Raw genomic sequence first — 18,810 nt, forward strand, 5'->3', positions numbered from 1 at the left:
TATGTTTATTTATACAATGACAGATTTAATGTGTGAATTAGAATCCATTGATTACACTAGCCTACAACAAAAAAAAAAACTTTTTTGCGCAATACAAACTAAAGTAGATGGGTTTTATTAAGTTCATCATGCTTAAATTTATTTTGCTATACCACTTCTGGTTAAACGGCAATTGTACAAAACATTATTTTGTTGTCATGGAAAATTTTCGATGCTTAGTATTGATTGAATTGTGCATGCGGAGCAGAGAGATAAAACATGGAAACTAAACAAGTAAGCAAGCAAAGAAAATGATACATAAATTGAAAGCTTACTCCCATTTACTCAGTCGTATTTTTCAGTTTCCCATAGAATTTGCATATTTTTAAAGTTTGTAAGTGTTCTCTGGAAGGGTCGTCACGTGCAATCGACCATCATATTATCATCCCAATGTTCTGCATCTTTGAGATTCTGGTGGAACCCTTCATGATGCTAAGAAATGAAGCTTTAGGCTCATATTCCAACCAAGTTTGTTAAACTTATCCAACATGTTTTTTACAATTTCTTTATATGGATGTTGCCAAAGAATTTTGTCACTACATCTTTGATTGCATTCCATGCATCTTCCCCCTTGATTGCTAAGTTGAATGAAATCGGAATTCTTTTGTATTCAACCTTTTAAGGAACGCCGTAATATCACGCAACAGGCAGTGTGCGGGAAAACAGAATCCGCAAACACTGGCGATGTCGACAGTTGATGAAAAAACGTGACTCGTAATAAATTCGTAGGCACCGAACAATATTGTTATTGCCGGTAAAATGACATTGCTTTATTTTAATGCGAGCCCAAACGGTCTTATGGTTTTAAAGGAGAAATTGCCAGCCGGGAAATCGTACAAGGGTGATGGATGGGGGTCATAGTAGTGCATTGCAATGCACATGGCCGCGAGATACTTTATCCCCTCGTCATAGGAAAGTTCGATAAGCTACAATGTTTTAAGGGCGTCGGGCACTTTCCATGCCAGTACAAAGCATCTAAAAATGCAAACAGTGCAGAAATCCAAAAAGATAATGTATTTGCACAGGGGAACCAGCATAATTTATTCTCGTCTTTGAATTGTGTGATTTTTTCTTTCGTTGCGTGAGGTTATGTTTGTCAGTGATTTATCCAAGTGCATTATTTGAACATTGTAACTGCACCTTGTTGGATACATTTCGGAAATAGTTTTTTTCCATGGCATTTGAAAGGTTTAAACTGTGAATCGAGGTGACGCGGCAAGTGTTTACATTTCTGAAGTACGAGAGAAGTGCCATGGCGGGAAATCGTACAAGGATAGAGTCAAAGGAAAGTTCGATTTTAAGGGCATCGGGTACTTTCTGTGTAAATACAAGGCATCTAAAATGCATACTGTGTAGTAATCCAATTAATAAAGCACTTGCACATGGGAGCCAGCATAGATTTCTCCTCGTCTTTGAATCGTGCTTTTTTTTTTTCTTTCTTTCTTTCTTTCTTTCTTTCTTTCTTTCTTTCGTTGTGTGAGGTTATGATTACCAGTGAGAAATCCGAGTGCATTATTTGAATACTGTAAATGCACCTTCTTGGATACATTTTGGAAATAGTTCTTTTTTCATGGCATTTGAAAGGTATAAAGGTTAACTGCATGCAGTAACGGGCCTTAGAATATTTAGTAATGCGGCGAGGGTTGGTACTTCTGAATTGCGAATTTGCGGTTAGTTCGAAATCACGTAATTCGAAGTCCGATTTTTGAGTCCCAACGACTTTGAATTAACGAGGTTTTACTGTACTACTGCTTTTAATTTTTCATCTGATAATGTTGGAAAACTTCGTGCATAAATGTTTGAAGCATCTACTATTTTTGTTCAATGTCCAATGCCTTAACATACTGTTTCATGATTCCCAGTTTAATGTGCAAGTGTGGAAGTAAGATATTTTCACGGTCAACAAGACTTACATTCAAGACATTTTTGGATCCTTGTTGAAGTTGCTCCCTTTCAGACCAGTGTACAGTATCTCAATGTTTATTCCATGCCCTGTTATCTCATTCTCATAGAAAACAGGGAAATTTTGTGTGGCCTTTTTCTTTGTCCCAGCAGAAATCCAATGACCTTCAAATTACCACAAATTTGCCACTTGTACGTGTGATATTTATTTATTTATTTATTTATTTCAAGCACCAACTTAAATGTCTCCTATGTTTTAGGCAGCTTTGTGGAGTGTGAAAGTGGTGCAGAAGCCAGAACATTGCTGTTATGAAGAAAAACAGCCTTAAAACTTTTTTGGATTAGTCAATAAAAAAGCGGCAGTTGCTAGGATCATAGTCCTTCTCTCCCTATTGATGCCGAAGACTTTGAACATGTGTTCAAAATACAACCTGATCTTCTTGAGTATAATATTTTCCAAATTCTTTCTCACGATTTCTGTATCAGGAAAATGTAGCCCCGGTTGCCAACATATTCTTTTCACTTAGTTTTGAGCTTAGTAATTCACTCTTTTCTTTGTTTAAATCCCTTGTCAAATCATTCAGTTCCGATAGTATAAATTTGTTTGTTGGTGTGTCATATTGATGTGGTTCGAAATCCATTTCTTCAGTGTCTGATTGCAAGGAACTACTCTCAGTTTCATCACTCAAGTTACCGGGTGGAGTAGGTACTGTAATGTCAGGTCCCTATACAATATATCAAGTAAGTGATATTACATGTCTTGGGACTAGTTTCAGCCACTTAGTGGCCATCTTCAGCCAAATAAAAATAAAATAGATTATGTGATAACTAAAACATGTGTATAACAAAGTCAATGTTGCAGGAATAATTATAACATTAAATTAAGTATAAAAATAAAATGTTTGGTTATGATCTTCTTGTCATGATATGATGTTTTCAAGTTCACTTAGGGCCCCAGGCAAAGAAGTAAATCTGAAAATAATAGCCAGAATTAGGAATGAATAAACATACAGAAAATAAATTAAGAAGGAGAAAAATTGTTTGAGACTCACCTCTAATGTCTGATGTAGAACAAGCTCTGACTTACTGGAGGAAGCAGGCAATGTCTCAAAGTAGTGTGGAAGCCAGAACATTGCTGTTGTGAAGAAAAACAGCCTTAAGACTTCTTTTGGAAGAGTCAGTAAAAAAGCGGCAGTTGCTAGGATCATAGTCTTTCTCTTCCAGTTGATGCGGAAGACTTTGAACATCCGTTCAAAATACAACTTGATCTTCTTTTCTTTTCTGTATGTTTATTCATTCCTAATTCTGGCTATCATTTCCAGATTTACTTCTTTGCCTGGGGTCCTAAGTGAACTTGAAGACATCATATCATGACAAGATCATAACCATAAATTTCATTATTACAAGTAATTTAATGTTATAATTATTCCTGCAACACTGTCTTTGTTATATATATATGTTTTAGTTATCACATAATCTGTTTTATTTTTATATGGCTGAAGATGGCCATTAAGTGGCAGAAACTAGTCCCAAGACTGATGTAATATCACTTACTTGATATATTGTATTGAAAAGGTGGACCTCTCTTGTCAGTTTATTTCTTATAATTGCATTTCAATATGGAACAAAATTTTTGTAGCTTATAAATAAAGGTCTCTGAGTAACAGGCCGAATAGCTGACAAAGAGGTTTGGATATTTAATTTTGTTTTGTTTTTCTTATTGTAACTGAAGATGTTGGTCATACAAAAATAAGTCGTCATAATGATTGTTCTACTCTCGCCATTGCATGGGTATAGCAAATGGCATTGTGGTTTGTTTGCCCCCATACTAGTAACAAAGTCCCTCTACACAGGTATTGCGTGCAGTGTGAAGTGCAAAAGATTTGTTTTGATCTCCAACTTTCAATTAGAAGTAAGAAAAATAATGTTTCTTCACAAATGAGTCTATGTGATGCACCTTGGAATCAAACACACAAATTCCACAAATGTAGCAAAACTTTTGAGGACTTTGTTTATACTGCCTTCTGTGCACTTCTGATACACTAGCCATGATGGCCTTCAAATACTGACATAAAAGTTTCATGAATAACGATCAATTGAAACACAGTTTCTATATTCACAATAATGCACATGTACACGGATACAATGAATGTAAAAGACCTAGTTTATCTTGGATATGAAAAACAGCCCAACACAACATAAGGACTGGGGTTTAAAAATCTTCTGTTTATACAAGTGGTCTGAGATAGCAACTCTACTCTCTTATCTACAATCCAACTTCTCACACGCTCTTAATATTGTATATTTAAATTTCTAGAAACAGAACCCCGAACTTTGGCCCTTGCTTACGTCTCGATCTGCTATCTTCACACACAGGAATAATTGCAGCTTTCCCTCTCTTGATGCATAATATACTATTATTCCAAAGTGAGTTGCATGAGGATATCTCTCATCATTACATCTTACAAATGCAGTTACTACAAAACAGAATTGCATCAAAACTAGACGTGATATGAAAAAAAATGACATCATTTTCGGACTCGGAGCATCGATTTCTTTAAAAGAAATGTAGTTTCTATTGTACTGCAAAATCAAGTTGGCTAGTGTTATTTATTGGGAGATCATATTATTTGTTTCACGATTTTGTGTCCAAGGAAACAAATTATAATTTGACTGTCAAAGACAGACTTACATACTGAATCAGTTAGTTGCACTCAGTGTTCTATGTCGCTAGTACTTCTTGAAAGAAAAGGGTGTGGTTACATTTAGCATCTATCACCTGCTATATGCCCTGAGAAAAATGTAATCAAATAGTGTTCAAATGGTGTCTTGTTACATAGCAAACCAACCTCCATCCACCTGTATCCAAAGGTCATCACGATTTGCTAGAGGGCGATCAAACCGCTACACTCATCATTTGATAATCATCATCTTCTACCACTTTTCCTTTATGTGTCGAGTCGCGGTGCGAACTGTTCATTAACTTAACCATTGTGGTTGTCATTTGTTAGATATGCATCAATACTTTAAACCAGGTGGTACAACATAATTTAGTCTTATGCCAGTAGATGATGTTAATATTGCTTTTTGCACCAAAATGACATTCTTACCTCACTGGATGAGTGTGCTTTTTAATAGTATTAATAAGGCTAATTTGGATAGATAACAGTGATTTTCAGTGGTGAATAGGTGCGAACTGTGTTGCACATGTGAATTTGGCCGTTTTATGGCCAGATGCCTATCCTGATGCCAACCGATCTGTAGGGATGCATCCATTAATGCGTGTTTCTGTGGTGGTTGAGAGTGTGTTATCTGAATAGGAAGAGGAGAGTGCTGGAACAAACACAAATACTTAGTCTCCGAGCCAGGAGAATTAATCAGATGTGGTTAAAATTCCTGACCTGGCTGGGAATCAAATCTGGGACACTGTGAACCAAAGGCCTCAATGCTGACCATTCAACCAAGTCGGACCATCGTTTAAACATGTCCCCTGACATTTTCAGTGGGTAACTAATTGGATGATCTTGTAGACCAGGGCAGTAATAGTAAATTATTTTCATAGAAAAAGACGCACATTGTTGCTGCTATATGAGATCTAGTATTGTCCTGCTGAGATTTGGCTCTGGGGATGACCATGGCAAACAAAAAACACGGTGCATCACAAATGAGAAATAGATTACCAGATCTGAACATCATGATATTCACTTTTCATTATAAAGCAGCCAATGAGAACAGGACTTCCAGTCACATAGAAGCTAACAAGAGACACACCTTCAGATACCAGTAAGAAAAGGACTTGCAGCATTCACAGCGACCAACACCAGAAGTAACTTCAGTGACCGAATTAACATCCTGAACTGACAGGAGTTTTAAAAAAAACTTATTTTAAGTTTTGAAATCATTGACTTATTATTTGGGAAACAATTAACTGATCGAGAGGTCAGGAAACAATGTAGGAAATAAATCTGTACTCTCCTACATAAAACGGGAGAGTTAGCAGGTACATTCCAAGCTGTAATAAAACATTGATCGATGTGAATGGTGTGATGAATGTTACAACATTATCTAGGCAGGATCTGCAGACAACAGGAGTAGGAGAGTCTGGCAGAATGTTTTCTCCCACTGGCATACTGCACTAACACAGAGCATTCTGGTCTGAGTGCCATGGAGTAAGACAGCAGATCGCCCTTCACGATTGTCATCACCATCATTGTAAGTGCTACTTACATTAACATCATTCTGGGACTGGTCATCCTTCTCTCTTCACTCCTCTGAGCAGCTTGGCATCAGGAAGGTCATTCAGTCATAAAAACTTTCTCCGAAGATTCATCTTCCTTCATACTACCGGACTACATTAATTCCTTCATAAACCGTAACTTTTCAAAATTTACGCTGAGTTGTTAAGGGAGAAGATTATTTTTGAGAAAGTTCTGAACTCATAACCAAGACAAGCCTTGTGATCCAGGTAGTCATCAAGGGGGTTTGTAATACACCAATATACTGTGTTGTATGGTTATTTTTCAGCACTGTGTTTTAATTATGAAGGTTACGTCAGAAAACAATTTGACAGAATCCTGTGAGGAAGATTCAAAGGCTTCATTAAGTATTGGGCTTAGAAACACAAAGTAAAGATTATTCTGATAACTGGAATATACAGTTATGTCACCCTAACTGCTTTCATGGTTTTCAGAGATAGTATTCTGTGGTTCAAGTGAGATGTCTTACAAATTATGTAAATGATTCTATGATGAGTTTCACATAGTAGCATCTATGACTATGGCATTTCCAGAGAACAGCCGTTATTCACCACACAACCTGGACATTTGTTATTACAGGGGAAGTATGGTAGATCACTCATGTTGAGTGTTAGGAATGAATTTGATGGATGAAGCTGTGAATGAACTAGTTTGTGTGTTGTGATCATGTGACACAACTGTAGGGGGGGAGGTTATTTAGGAGAACAATGGACTTGGCCATGGAGGGTAAGAGGAGCAGAGGGAGACCTAACGACAATGGTTAGATTTGGTTTTTAATGATTTCAAGATGTGTAGAAGTAGATGAGGCCATAGTGCTAGTCGCAAGTTGAGAGGTACATAGGCTTGCAGACTGAATTTTGTATGTGTGTAAGGAAGGTGTGTGAGAGAGAGAGAGTGTGTGTGACTATCAATTTGAATGATACAATATTTACTCCAGTGTCTAATTTTTATATCTAATTTTTCCCTCAGGTATATGATGTTGATTTTACGAGAAAATGAAGTATACTTCATTGACAGGGACAATTGTGTATTCAAAGTATCTGGTATAAAATTTCCCCATCGTAAAGAACCCAACAGGCATTTAGTCAATACATTATTGGATGGAGTAAGTAGCATTATATGATGTTTCCTTTTTTTTTTTTCAATAATTATCTTTCTATAAAACAATGCTAACTCATCCATTTCTGTGTAACATGATGACACTGAATTACAGGAAATGGTGATTGATAAAGTAAAAGGAACAAACATACCACGATATCTTGCATATGATATTATCAAGTTCGAAGGTGGAGATGTCGGCAAGGCTGCTTTTTGTCCTATCCGGATCACCTGTATTGATGTAAGTATCTGTAGCACAGCATAAAACTGTAGTATAAAATGTTGTCATTCTATCCTATGTTAACCTTTTCATTTCTATGCAACTACTGCATCCTATATCTACTATGATCTGTTTATCTTATTCATGCCATCATCTACCCCTATTGCAGTTAGTTGCTACACTTCCCTCAGAAACCTACTGATCAAATCCTGTCCTATCAGTCTGTCTTCTTCTGGGCAAATTTTGCCATAACATTCTCCTCTCCAACTCGATTAAGTTTTTCTTTCTTTGCAATCCAATCCACTCACCTGTAGCCTTTGGCATCCTTCCACAACACCACATTTAAAATGCTCCTGTTCTCCTTTCTGCTCTAGTTGTCATCAATGTTCCTGCTCCACACAAAAGTCTTTCTAATACGGGTATCTGTGTTTGATATGAGCAAAATTATTCTCTTAAGAAAAGTGTTGCATACTTAACTTTTTCTGCATACCACCGCCTTGCTTGTTCGGATGAAAATGTTTGAAATTTACTTTGACAGTTTGCAATGACTAACTGTTGAGTATGTAGGTACGGATACAACAGAGCTACTTGGGATTGGATTGTACCTATGGATAACTATAAAAGTTCTGGACATGCTAGAACATGTTCCATTTCTTTTTTAATGGCTAAAACTTTCTTGTAAACATTTAGCTCATGGATTAAACCCAATAAGGAATCATATTTTCAGCATGGGAACACTGCATTCAGAACAGAGTAGAAAACGGAATTGTAACGTAGAGATGTGTAGGTTGAGGTATTATGGGTTTCAGTAAAGATTTCCAAGTTTTAGTTGAAAAATGACTGAACGGAGTGGCTGTGCATGTTAACATGCTAGAGCTATGGAACCAAACTCTGCATTCAGGAAACAAGTGTTTTCGAACCCTGCTGTTGGCTCTCATTTTTATTCACCATCATTCATTTCTTATTCATTAGCTCAACTGAGGTTGGCATCAGGAAAGGCATTTGGCCATAAAACATGCCATATAATTTCATCTCGCTTCATCCCTGATGCCGTTTGAGGAAACAGGACTAAGGGGTTGACTGACAAGCAGTTCAGAGACATTTCGACCAACTAACTACAAACTGTCTTTTAGAGATGGGAAGGGAGTTTCTGATTGGCTAACAGATATTAGGTTCACAAGGAAGCACAGCAGCTCGCTTAAGCGCACACTCCTGCTCAGGTACGAGTGATAATTTTGTAACAGCTTAAAGGCAGTAGTGTTCTGACATTCCTACTCTGTTACATGTTTTCCCAGCTACAGATATTCTTTAATTATTTGAAGTCCTTGCATGCAGTAGCATAGATTCTCCAAGTCTTTTCACGTTATATTTTATGTTTCACGCTTTGTTGTGGACAAGTCCTCTGTGACTTTTTCACTGTCCCAGACCATGTTACTAAACTTGTCTGATTATGTGGACAAAAACTCTGTTACAGGTTAACGGTTATTAATTTGAAGAAATACATTGAAAGAACCCACCCACTAATGATAATAATAATATTAATAATAATAATAATAATAATAATATTAGAGGATAGATTAAAAAATATCAAAATTCTACCAGTGCATGTAGTTCTGAGAGTGTTCATGGCATTCAGATACTGTATCAGGTCCTGAAAAGTCATCCTTCGCAAGTGTCTTTTTGTGTCTCTCCTGAATCTTCGTCACCAGCGGCAACCTGTGGGTTAGTGAAGCAACAGTTGCTATCATCCTTTTAACTAGTACAATAGGAAAGGAATGATGATGATGATGATGATGATGATGATGATGATAAGAAGAAGAAGACGACGCTATGGTTGTGTACTGCAGATTTCAGATTTCCAGCCTTTTTCTGTGGTGTTAGATGAAGGTTTCGTAGCCTTTTCTACTGGATTTACCGAGTAAGTTGGTTACGCGGTTTGAGTCACATAGCTGTTAGCTTGCATTCAGGAGATGGTGGATCCGAACCTCGCTGTAGTCAGCCCTGAAGATGGTTTTCTGTGGTTTCCCATTTTCACACCAGGCTGTTCCTTAATTAAGGCTACAATTGCTTCTTGCCTAGTCCTGCTCTATTCCATCATCACCATAAGACCAGTCTGTTGGTGCGATGAAAAAAATAAATGGCAAATTTTTTTATTGGATTAAACGGTGCTTATGTTTTGTCTGATAGGAGGACTATTTCCTCGTCCCTCATTCCGGCAACATATGAACAGTGTGCGACAATGTTGTATTTTATAATGTCGGGTTCCAGTGTCTGTTTAACTATGGTTCCTTGGACATCCAGGAGCTATCTAGCTGTCACTGCACATTGTATAAATTAAGGTTCCAAAGTGTTAGTTCTGGTAATACAAATGGGTCATTGCAAAACTTTATTGGAATAGTTGAGAATGTTCATGACGAGCTGGTGAAACAGACAGTGAGATTGAAGAAAGTGAGATGAATATATAGTACTGCTATTTACATACTTAGTAAGGTGTGGTTAGCGGTTGCAAGAAGCAGCAGGCTGTTCCTCCCAAAAACTGATCTGAAAATTCTATTATGTTACTTTTATATCTTAATAATCCAACCTGATAAGCTTACTACAGTGTAATGGATACATAGGAACATGATACTGAAAAAACATTTATCCCATTCGTACTGTCTTTGCTTGCTTATTCAATATGAAAAAGCTTTCCACAGTCTTAAACATGATATCCGTCCACACAAGTATGAAGGATGAGAGTTTTCCACCTGATCAATACTTTATTATACAAAGTGTCTAATAATTTAAATTACATTAAAACACAGTACCAGTTTCGACCAATTAAATAGGTCATCGTCAGCTGTAACCTGCTTCTGATAGGTTGTCGTATGTGATATCCATCTACATATATCAGCTTGAATATATTGGGCTCGACAGATATCATCAAAAAGCTGTATTGGAACCAGACACCTTGCAATAAAATTGAAGGCCACATTACTGAAGAGATCAAGGTTGTATCCTCTTCTCTATCTTCTTCAACTTGTACACTGAATCTCTTTCTTTCTTTCTTTCTCTCTTTTTAACTGCCTCAAAAGAAGTTGATATTAAGATAATTGGGAATCAAATAAACACGATCTACTGTGCAGTTGAGACTGTGATACTTGCTGAAAATTTCAAAGATCTTCAATTCTTTTCAAAATGTATCAACAAAGCAACCAAGGTGTTTGGCCTTAAAATAAACATTCAGACAGTAAAATTCATAGTAATCAACAAACTGTTCTCACCCTGGATGGAAACATTGAAAGTGTGTTATGTTTCAAGTACCTAGGATGCTGATTAACACAAGAATAGGTTCTGGATGTAAAAGTCAACACTAGTATTTGCATTGCAAGAAATGTGTTTAAGAAATTAAAACATCTTGTATGCAACCATGACCTCTGATAACTTGTTGGCATATTGTCAATATTCCGTAATAACTTAACCAAAAAATAAGACTAAAATTTTATTAAGCAAGTAATTATGATGTTCAGATCCACCTAATCAATACTTTATACAAACATTTTTATATAGAACATGTTTCAGTCCTGTTTAGACCATCTTCAGCTGTCAACATCATGATAAAATTATTGGAACAAATGAAGCATAATGTTAAAATGTGAACAAGACCAATACAGAATTATACTTCAAAAACTTGAAAATGTTTTCTTAAAATGAAATAACCCATAGGTGATCACTAAGTAAATGTTGTTATAATGCTGAATCATGACTGGTTAAATAAGTTAAAAAATAACATATAGTTCAAAATGTAGTACCAGAATATTCATTCCTGAATTATGTTATGGATAGATATAAATATGTATGATACATTGGAATGGAAATAAAACAGAAGCCAAAAATGGTGTAGGTTTTATATTAAGAGAGGACATTGATGTCATCAGTGAGGTAATATATGTTAATGAAAGAATTATTAAGTTGAACATCTCTCTTAACAAGAGTGTGCTGACAGTAGTCCAGGTGTATGCCCCACAGACTGGCTGTAACGAAGAGGAAAAAGAACAATTCCGAACTGATTTAGAAGAAGCTATAGAAAGAGAGGAAAATATCATAATAATGGGAGATCTAAATGCTCAAGTTGGATCAGACAGGCGTGGATATGAAAATGTACTAGGTCCACATGGTTATGGAGACAGGAACCCAGAAGGAGAAAGTCTTCTAGATCTATGTGTAAGGAATGGCTTGAGAATAAACAACAGTTGGTTTCAGAAGCAGCCAAGTCATAAACTAACAAGATACAGTTGGAATGGAGATACTAAAACTCTGATAGATTATTTTATATCTGACAATGAAGCAGGAAAGACCATATGTGATGTCAGAGTTATACCAAGTGAAAGCCTGGACAGTGACCACAGACTTCTCCTCGCAACAATAAAGCACATTGAAATTTATAGACCTCAGAAATACAGGAAACCAAAAATTAAGACATGGGAGCTAAAGAAGACAGAGAAACAAGTTGAATACACAAAAAAAGTGACTAATAAATTACCATCAGATGCATTACAAGAAGGCAACATCGAGTGGACTAGATTCAAAGAAAGCATTGTCGGAGCTGCATTAGAAGTTTGTGGTAAAACTAATAGCAAAATGAAGGGAAAAGAAACTCCTTGGTGGAACGATCGGGTGAAGATTGCTGTGAAAGTGAAAAATGAAACCAGGAAAGCCAGAGACAAAGAAATGCAAAAAGGAAGTCAAAGGAACGAATCTAGAGTAAACGAACTGCAGCAGAAATACAGAGATCAGAAGTTACAAGTAAAGAAAATTGTGGCCGAAGAAAAACAGAAAGCTTGGACTGATTTCACAGATAAACTAGAGCAAGACAGCAAAGCTAATTCTAAACTACTTTACCGAACAATACGAAATATAAGAAGAGACAATGAATACATAACAGCAATAGAGGAACCAGATGGTAACATAGTTAAGGAGGAGACAGAAATAAGGAAGATCATGAAACCCTATTCTGATAATTTATACAACAGTACTGGGAAAGACTCCAATGATGTAACCACACAGGTCAGTTTAAGCTGCAATGATGAGCCTGACCAAGAGAGTCCGCCAACATGGAAGGAAGTAGAGACGGCCCTTAATAGTATGCCCAAAGAAAGATCTACAGGATTTGATGAAGTCAGTGCAGATATGATCAAAGCAACTGGTGCAATAGGAATACAGTGGCTTCATAGAGTAATTAATGCAATATGGAAGGATAGGAAAGTCCCAGATGATTGGAAAAAGGGAATAATAATACCTCTCTTCAAAAAAGGAAGCCGGAAGAAATGTAGCAATTATAGAGGGATCACTTTATTGTCTCATGGTTTGAAAATATTTGAGAAAATACTTGAAAAAAGGCTAAGGAAAATAATAGAACCACAACTACAGGAAGAACAATATGGATTCAGAGAACACCGATCAACTACCGATCTCATATTTGCACTTAGAATACTGTTAGAAAAGCATTGGGAGATGTGAGCTTACATCCGGGAGATAGTAGGTTCGAATCCCACTATCGGCAGCCCTGAAGATGGTTTTCCGTGGTTTCCCATTTTCACACCAGGCAAATGCTGGGGCTGTACCTTAATTAAGGCCACGGCCGCTTCCTTCCAACTCCTAGGCCTTTCCTATCCCATCGTCGCCATAAGACCTATCTGTGTCGGTGCGACGTAAAGCCCCTAGCAAAAAAAAAAGCATTGGGAGAAGGGCAAAGACTTAACACTAGTGTTTTTGGATCTCGAAAAAGCATTTGATAGTGTTCCAAGGAAGACTATATGGGAATGTTTAAGAAAGAAGAATGTACCCAAAGGGCTTATCCAGAAAGTTAAAATGCTTTACGAAGACTGCTGCAGTTGTGTACAGATAGGAAACGGTAATTCTGATTGGTTCCAAACCACTAAAGGAGTGCAACAAGGCAATACCCTTTCACCATTACTTTTTATCACTGTCATGGATGAAGTCATGAAAGAAATTAAGCAGAAGAACAATATGGACATCAATGCATTTGCATTTGCAGATGATGTAGTAATTTGGGGAAATACAGAGAAGGAAGTCCAAGAGAGGCTGAACACCTGGAATGAACATTTGAAAGCACACGGATTAACAATAAATAAATCGAAAACTGTTACTATGTCTGTCAACAGGAAGAAGAAGAAAGGAAAAATAATGCTGGAAGGTACACAACTGGAAACAGTAGACCAATATAAATATCTTGGGTGCATCATTTCAAGTGATAACAGAATACAGCATGAGATTAACAACCGCATTCAAAAATCAGCTCAGTTTTACCATCAAGTTCGGAACCTCCTCTGGAACGAACAAGTTCCCTTAAGATCAAAGCAGATTCTATTCCAATCATACTTCACCCCCATAATAACATATGGCCTAGAAACCTGCACAACAACCCAACAAGTAGACAGCAAACTACAAGCCGCAGAAATGAAGTTCCTACGAACTATGGTACAGAAGACAAAAAGGGACAAGGTAAGAAATGAAAGAATAAGGGAGCAAGCTGGTGTGTACCCATCCCTGAATGAAAAAGTGACAAGGGCCCGTTTGAAATGGTTTAGCCATGTCAAATGAATGGACAATATTTAGTAGTGGAAACATCAGGAAAGGTAAAACAGACATGCCATAGTAGAATGACAGTGAAAGAAAAGATAAGGCAAACCAAAATTTGTGGAGAGGATGGAAAACGGTAAATATCAAAGAAGAAATTAGCAGAAATGTTGAAGCAAAAGGATATATTACCCTGCTGAATGAACATAACTCCAGGCTGCAGAAATGAAGATCAAACGCACTATGATACAGAAGACCAGGAAGGACAAGTTGAGGAATGAAAAAGTCCGATAGAAGGTGTGGGAATAGGAGACTCCCTACTACAGAGGATCCAGAAAGCAAGACTTTGTGGTTTGGCCATGAAAGAAGGATGAATGTGAGCAGGACTGCAAGAAGAGAATATGAAAGAGAAGTAAAAGGAAAAAGACCAGTGGCTAGACCCGGAATAAAATGGACCAATATGGTGAAGAAAGATGTCGAGGAGAGAGGACAAGATTGGGAGAAGATCACGAGAGAACAGTGGTTCACGGACAGACGAAGGTGGAGGGGGCTTGTACACCACACGCGGGCAACTGGAGGTGGTCAACGATGATGATGATGATGATGATGATGTATGGATGTAACTCACCGCGATATTTTTCTAATGCCCGTCTGGCTGCCTGTCTCTTAACTCGCTCCTTTCTCGCTGTGTGATATTTAAACTGTTCCCACGCTTTCACTAAAATTACACTTACTCTTAAGCCATTCATGCAAGGTATAAACTGTAAAGGGTATTTTCATTTTAATAAGATAGGTGAGTAAACCATTTATTTTGACAAGTATTATATGATTACTCTCAAAATATAGTTTTAATTCTTGATTTTTTACTGCAAACTATAACATAAAAGCACTTATTGAGGGCTGCCTTTTACAGTTAGCCTTATTTTAGAGCCCAACAATTCTTCCACACACTCCATGAAGATTGTTGACAGTTTTGGCAGCGTAAGCCAAGAAAGCACTTGGAGAGCCATTTTTTATTTGACTTCCTTCACTAAATTCTCCACTGTTTGACTAATTTTTCTTGTAAGTTAATCTTTCATACACCTAAGCCTTCCTGTATAAATGATCTATGTGACTGAAAACTGCTTCAAAGTCTGTTTGTGTTTCTTGAGATTAACCCGCGCAAACGTAGGCAGACACCTATCAAGGCCAATGAATACTGATCTGCATTTAGGGCAGTCGCCCAGGTGGCAGATTCCCTATCTGTTGTTTTCCTAGCCTTTTCCTAAATGATTTCAAAGAAATTGGAAATTTATTGAACGTCTCCCTTGGTGAGTTATTCCAATCCCTAACTCCCCTTCCTATAAATGAATATTTGCCCCAGTTTGTCCTCTTGAATTCCAACTTTATCTTCATATTGTGATCTTTCCTACTTTTATAAATGCCACTCAAACTTATTCATCTACTAATGTCATTCCACGCCATCTCTCCGCTGACAGCTCGGAACATACCACTTACATGTTATAAACCTCATTTTAGGTCCGTATTGAAAAATTTTTAACAGTTCAACAATAATAAAGGTGTTTTAATTTATTCCACCTATTCAATACTTATATTTTCACTTATAGTTGTTACATAATACATTACATAATTACTAAGAATTTCTGTGTAGATTCTGATGTCTATAACATGCAGATAAGAAATTAACATGATATAAACCATCTGTCCTAATCAAAGCTGACTTCTGGGATCTGGAAAATTATTGCAGAATTGGAAAATTACAAAGGCACGACAGTGGATATCAAATCTACTGCATCATTGGTGTAGTACTCTCGTTAATATAGACCCGTACAAACTGCTCTTTGTCTCTTAACATATTTTGCTCTTAAAACAATGATCACTACCACAGTAATAATTATAACATATTTAATGTTCAGAGATAATTCTAGCCCTAATTCCTACAGTCACCAATTTTATTCCTGCCATTTATTCAGTTATAAGTTTTAATGTGTAATATACAGTTGTGAGGCAGTGTCAAGAATGCCAAACTCGGTCATATCAGTCAAGTCTCCGTTCAAATATAATCAAACCTTTAGATCAAAATTGCAAGTAAAAGAAAACCTGGAAGGAATAAATAAGTAAATAAATAAATAAATAAATAAATAAATAAATAAATAAATAAATAAATAAATAAATAAATAAATAAATAAATAAATCGGGTGAGAGAATCTATGTATAAAAATTAAGAGGTATTAGGCAGATGATTCATCAGAAAAGCCATAGCATTGAAACATAATTGATATTTGGCAAAAGAGGCATGAATCACACTGCTGCCAGTTTGCATGTTTGAAGAAAGTAGACAAAAGTAAAATAGTTTGCTTGTAAAGCGGAATATTCTGCTCTTGAGATAACTAAACTAGGATGAAAGATCAGCAAAGAAATTTAGCTCTGGAACAATGCTGTTGAAGATGTAGTATGGAAGAAGAAAGGGTTCTAACAGAAGTTTCTTGACAACAGAATGCTGTCTCTCTGTAATACCTTAAAAATGATCTGCAAGGTGATGTACAAGATCTTGACCATGACAAAAGCCAATCAGACTTTTGTGAGAAAATGTGTGTGAAGGCAAACAGAATATCTACAGACTTGTCATATCGAAACATCACAAGACGAGCAACATTTCTACAGCATCGACAACAAAATAGACAATTTGCTGGTCAGTGAAAAGAAAGCAAGAGGACACTTGCAAAGCTACTTCAAGAAGATCTAGGACAAGTAATTTTCCCTTCCACTAATCCCGAGCATTAGTGACTCAATGTCACTGATATAAAGACTGTTTTAAAGCAAATGATGTCAGGAAAAGCCACTGGCCCAGAAAACTGGGCAATGGAACTGTGATGTTCTCAGTGATAGGATGCAGCAAATTGATTAACATTCATCTACCAAGAAGTTTGAGAGTAACTCTGATTGGCAACAGATCATCAATTTACCTATCGTCGGGCTGAGTGGCTCAGGCGGTTAAGGCGCTGGCCTTCTGACCCCAACTTGGCAGGTTCGATCCTGGCTCAGTCCGGTGGTATTTGAAGGTGCTCAAATATGTCAGCCTCGTGTCGGTAGATTTACTGGCACATAAAAGAACTCCTGCGGGACTAAATTCCGGCACCTCGGCGTCTCTGAAAACCATAAGAGTAGTTAGTGGGACGTAAAACAAATAACATTATTATTAATTTACCCATCTTCAAAAAAGCTTGCCTGTTGGCCATGATCATTATGGTGTCAAGTCTATATGGTATGACACCGTGGTTAACAAGTTTGAGTTCCGTTAGTTAAAAAAAGGTCAGTTCCTTGAAAAGTGTAAGGAAAAGATTTTTACCTCTATTGATGCTATCAATAATGGAGTTAGTTCCCGTTCTTTAAATCATCATTACCATAATTTTTAAAGACTTAAATGAAGAGCAATTATTATAAACATGTTAGTCATTAAAATAGAATTAAATATTTTGGTACATGTCTTTATTGGCAAGAGGAGAGCAGGTCATCATACCCTTGTTTTGTTTCCAAGCTTGAGAATATATATATAAGATTTTAAAAAAAGAGTAAGTTAACAAGGCCAGGGTGCAATAGCAACACATCAAACAATATAGTAGGATCAGCTGGGGTAATTCTAACCATGGGGTTTTTCCTATTTATAGGCCATTATATCTGTAACAGGAATACTACCTGAAGAAACTTACTGGTATACTGGGTATATTGTAAGGGTGAAAAGAGATGTGGACAGAATTACCCCACCTGACACTACATAATAAGAATGTTTTAATATTCACTGTATGAGAATTTTTTTTTTGCTCTGTTTCATAAGTACAGTGTTGTCTTAATGAAATAATTAGTACTGTTACCAGTCACGATTTTTCTTATTAAATTGTAGGCCACAGTGCATTTCAGAGCTTCGAATTAATTCACAGTTGCAGACAAGGCCTATATTTAAACATGGTTATGTTTAACAGTATTGTCTTATTTTACAATGCACTTTGTTCTTGTGCAGTTTCTCATGCATTCTTTTTCCAGTAAACCTCTTTTCTTTTTATTATTCTTACTTTTTTCCTGATGGTAATGGTATGTCTATACTGCCTTTGAAGATGTTTAGTAGCAGTGTTAAGAGGTCAGTCAGCTGTTCTTCCTTTTGGTTATTTTCCATCTTCACTGCTACTTATACTTCCAAATACAGGTTTTATTGTATCAAACATATGTTGACTAATTTTAATCTGATTTCACTGTAAGTTTGAATGCCGTAGGTATTGGTTTGGTGATAAATTGTAGGATTTATTGTCTTTGTTAACAGAAAGAAATAATACAAGCACGTCATATGGCCATGAAGGATGGAAGGATTAATAAGCAAGCTGAGCCATTTAGCATCCGAATAAAACAGTTCTGGGATATAACTCAAGCTGGTAATCTGCTGAGTGAAAAATTCAGTAAAAATCTATCACATGAGCCTGATGGACTTATTTTCCAGCCAGCAAAAGATGTGAGTTGAGTTAATGTTATAATGGTATTGTCTAGAAATATAGTTTTACTATTGTTTTTATATAGAATTACTAGAGAATGCAAAATATGAACATCAGGGAGAGAGTTTTATTAAAGAAATAATAAATCATCTGTCGTCCAATGAGCGTGACCATTTGGATCTGGAATACAATCAGGTTACAATTTCAATAGAATTTACAAACATCAAAACGTGGA

General features: G+C 36.5%; 1 protein-coding gene across 1 annotated transcript in view; it reads left to right on the plus strand.

The window, feature by feature from the left end:
- mRNA-cap (mRNA-capping-enzyme) overlaps window positions 1-18,810 on the plus strand; it is a 139,196-nt gene that overhangs the window by 81,925 nt on the left and 38,461 nt on the right. Inside the window, exons 8-10 of the mRNA XM_067151520.2 lie at window positions 7,167-7,302; window positions 7,411-7,536; window positions 18,410-18,595. Of these exons, the coding sequence (XP_067007621.2) occupies window positions 7,167-7,302; window positions 7,411-7,536; window positions 18,410-18,595 (448 nt within the window). The remainder of the gene's footprint in view (window positions 1-7,166; window positions 7,303-7,410; window positions 7,537-18,409; window positions 18,596-18,810) is intronic.

The sequence above is a fragment of the Anabrus simplex genome, chromosome 7 (assembly GCF_040414725.1).
Source record: "Anabrus simplex isolate iqAnaSimp1 chromosome 7, ASM4041472v1, whole genome shotgun sequence".
Taxonomy (NCBI): domain Eukaryota; kingdom Metazoa; phylum Arthropoda; class Insecta; order Orthoptera; family Tettigoniidae; genus Anabrus; species Anabrus simplex.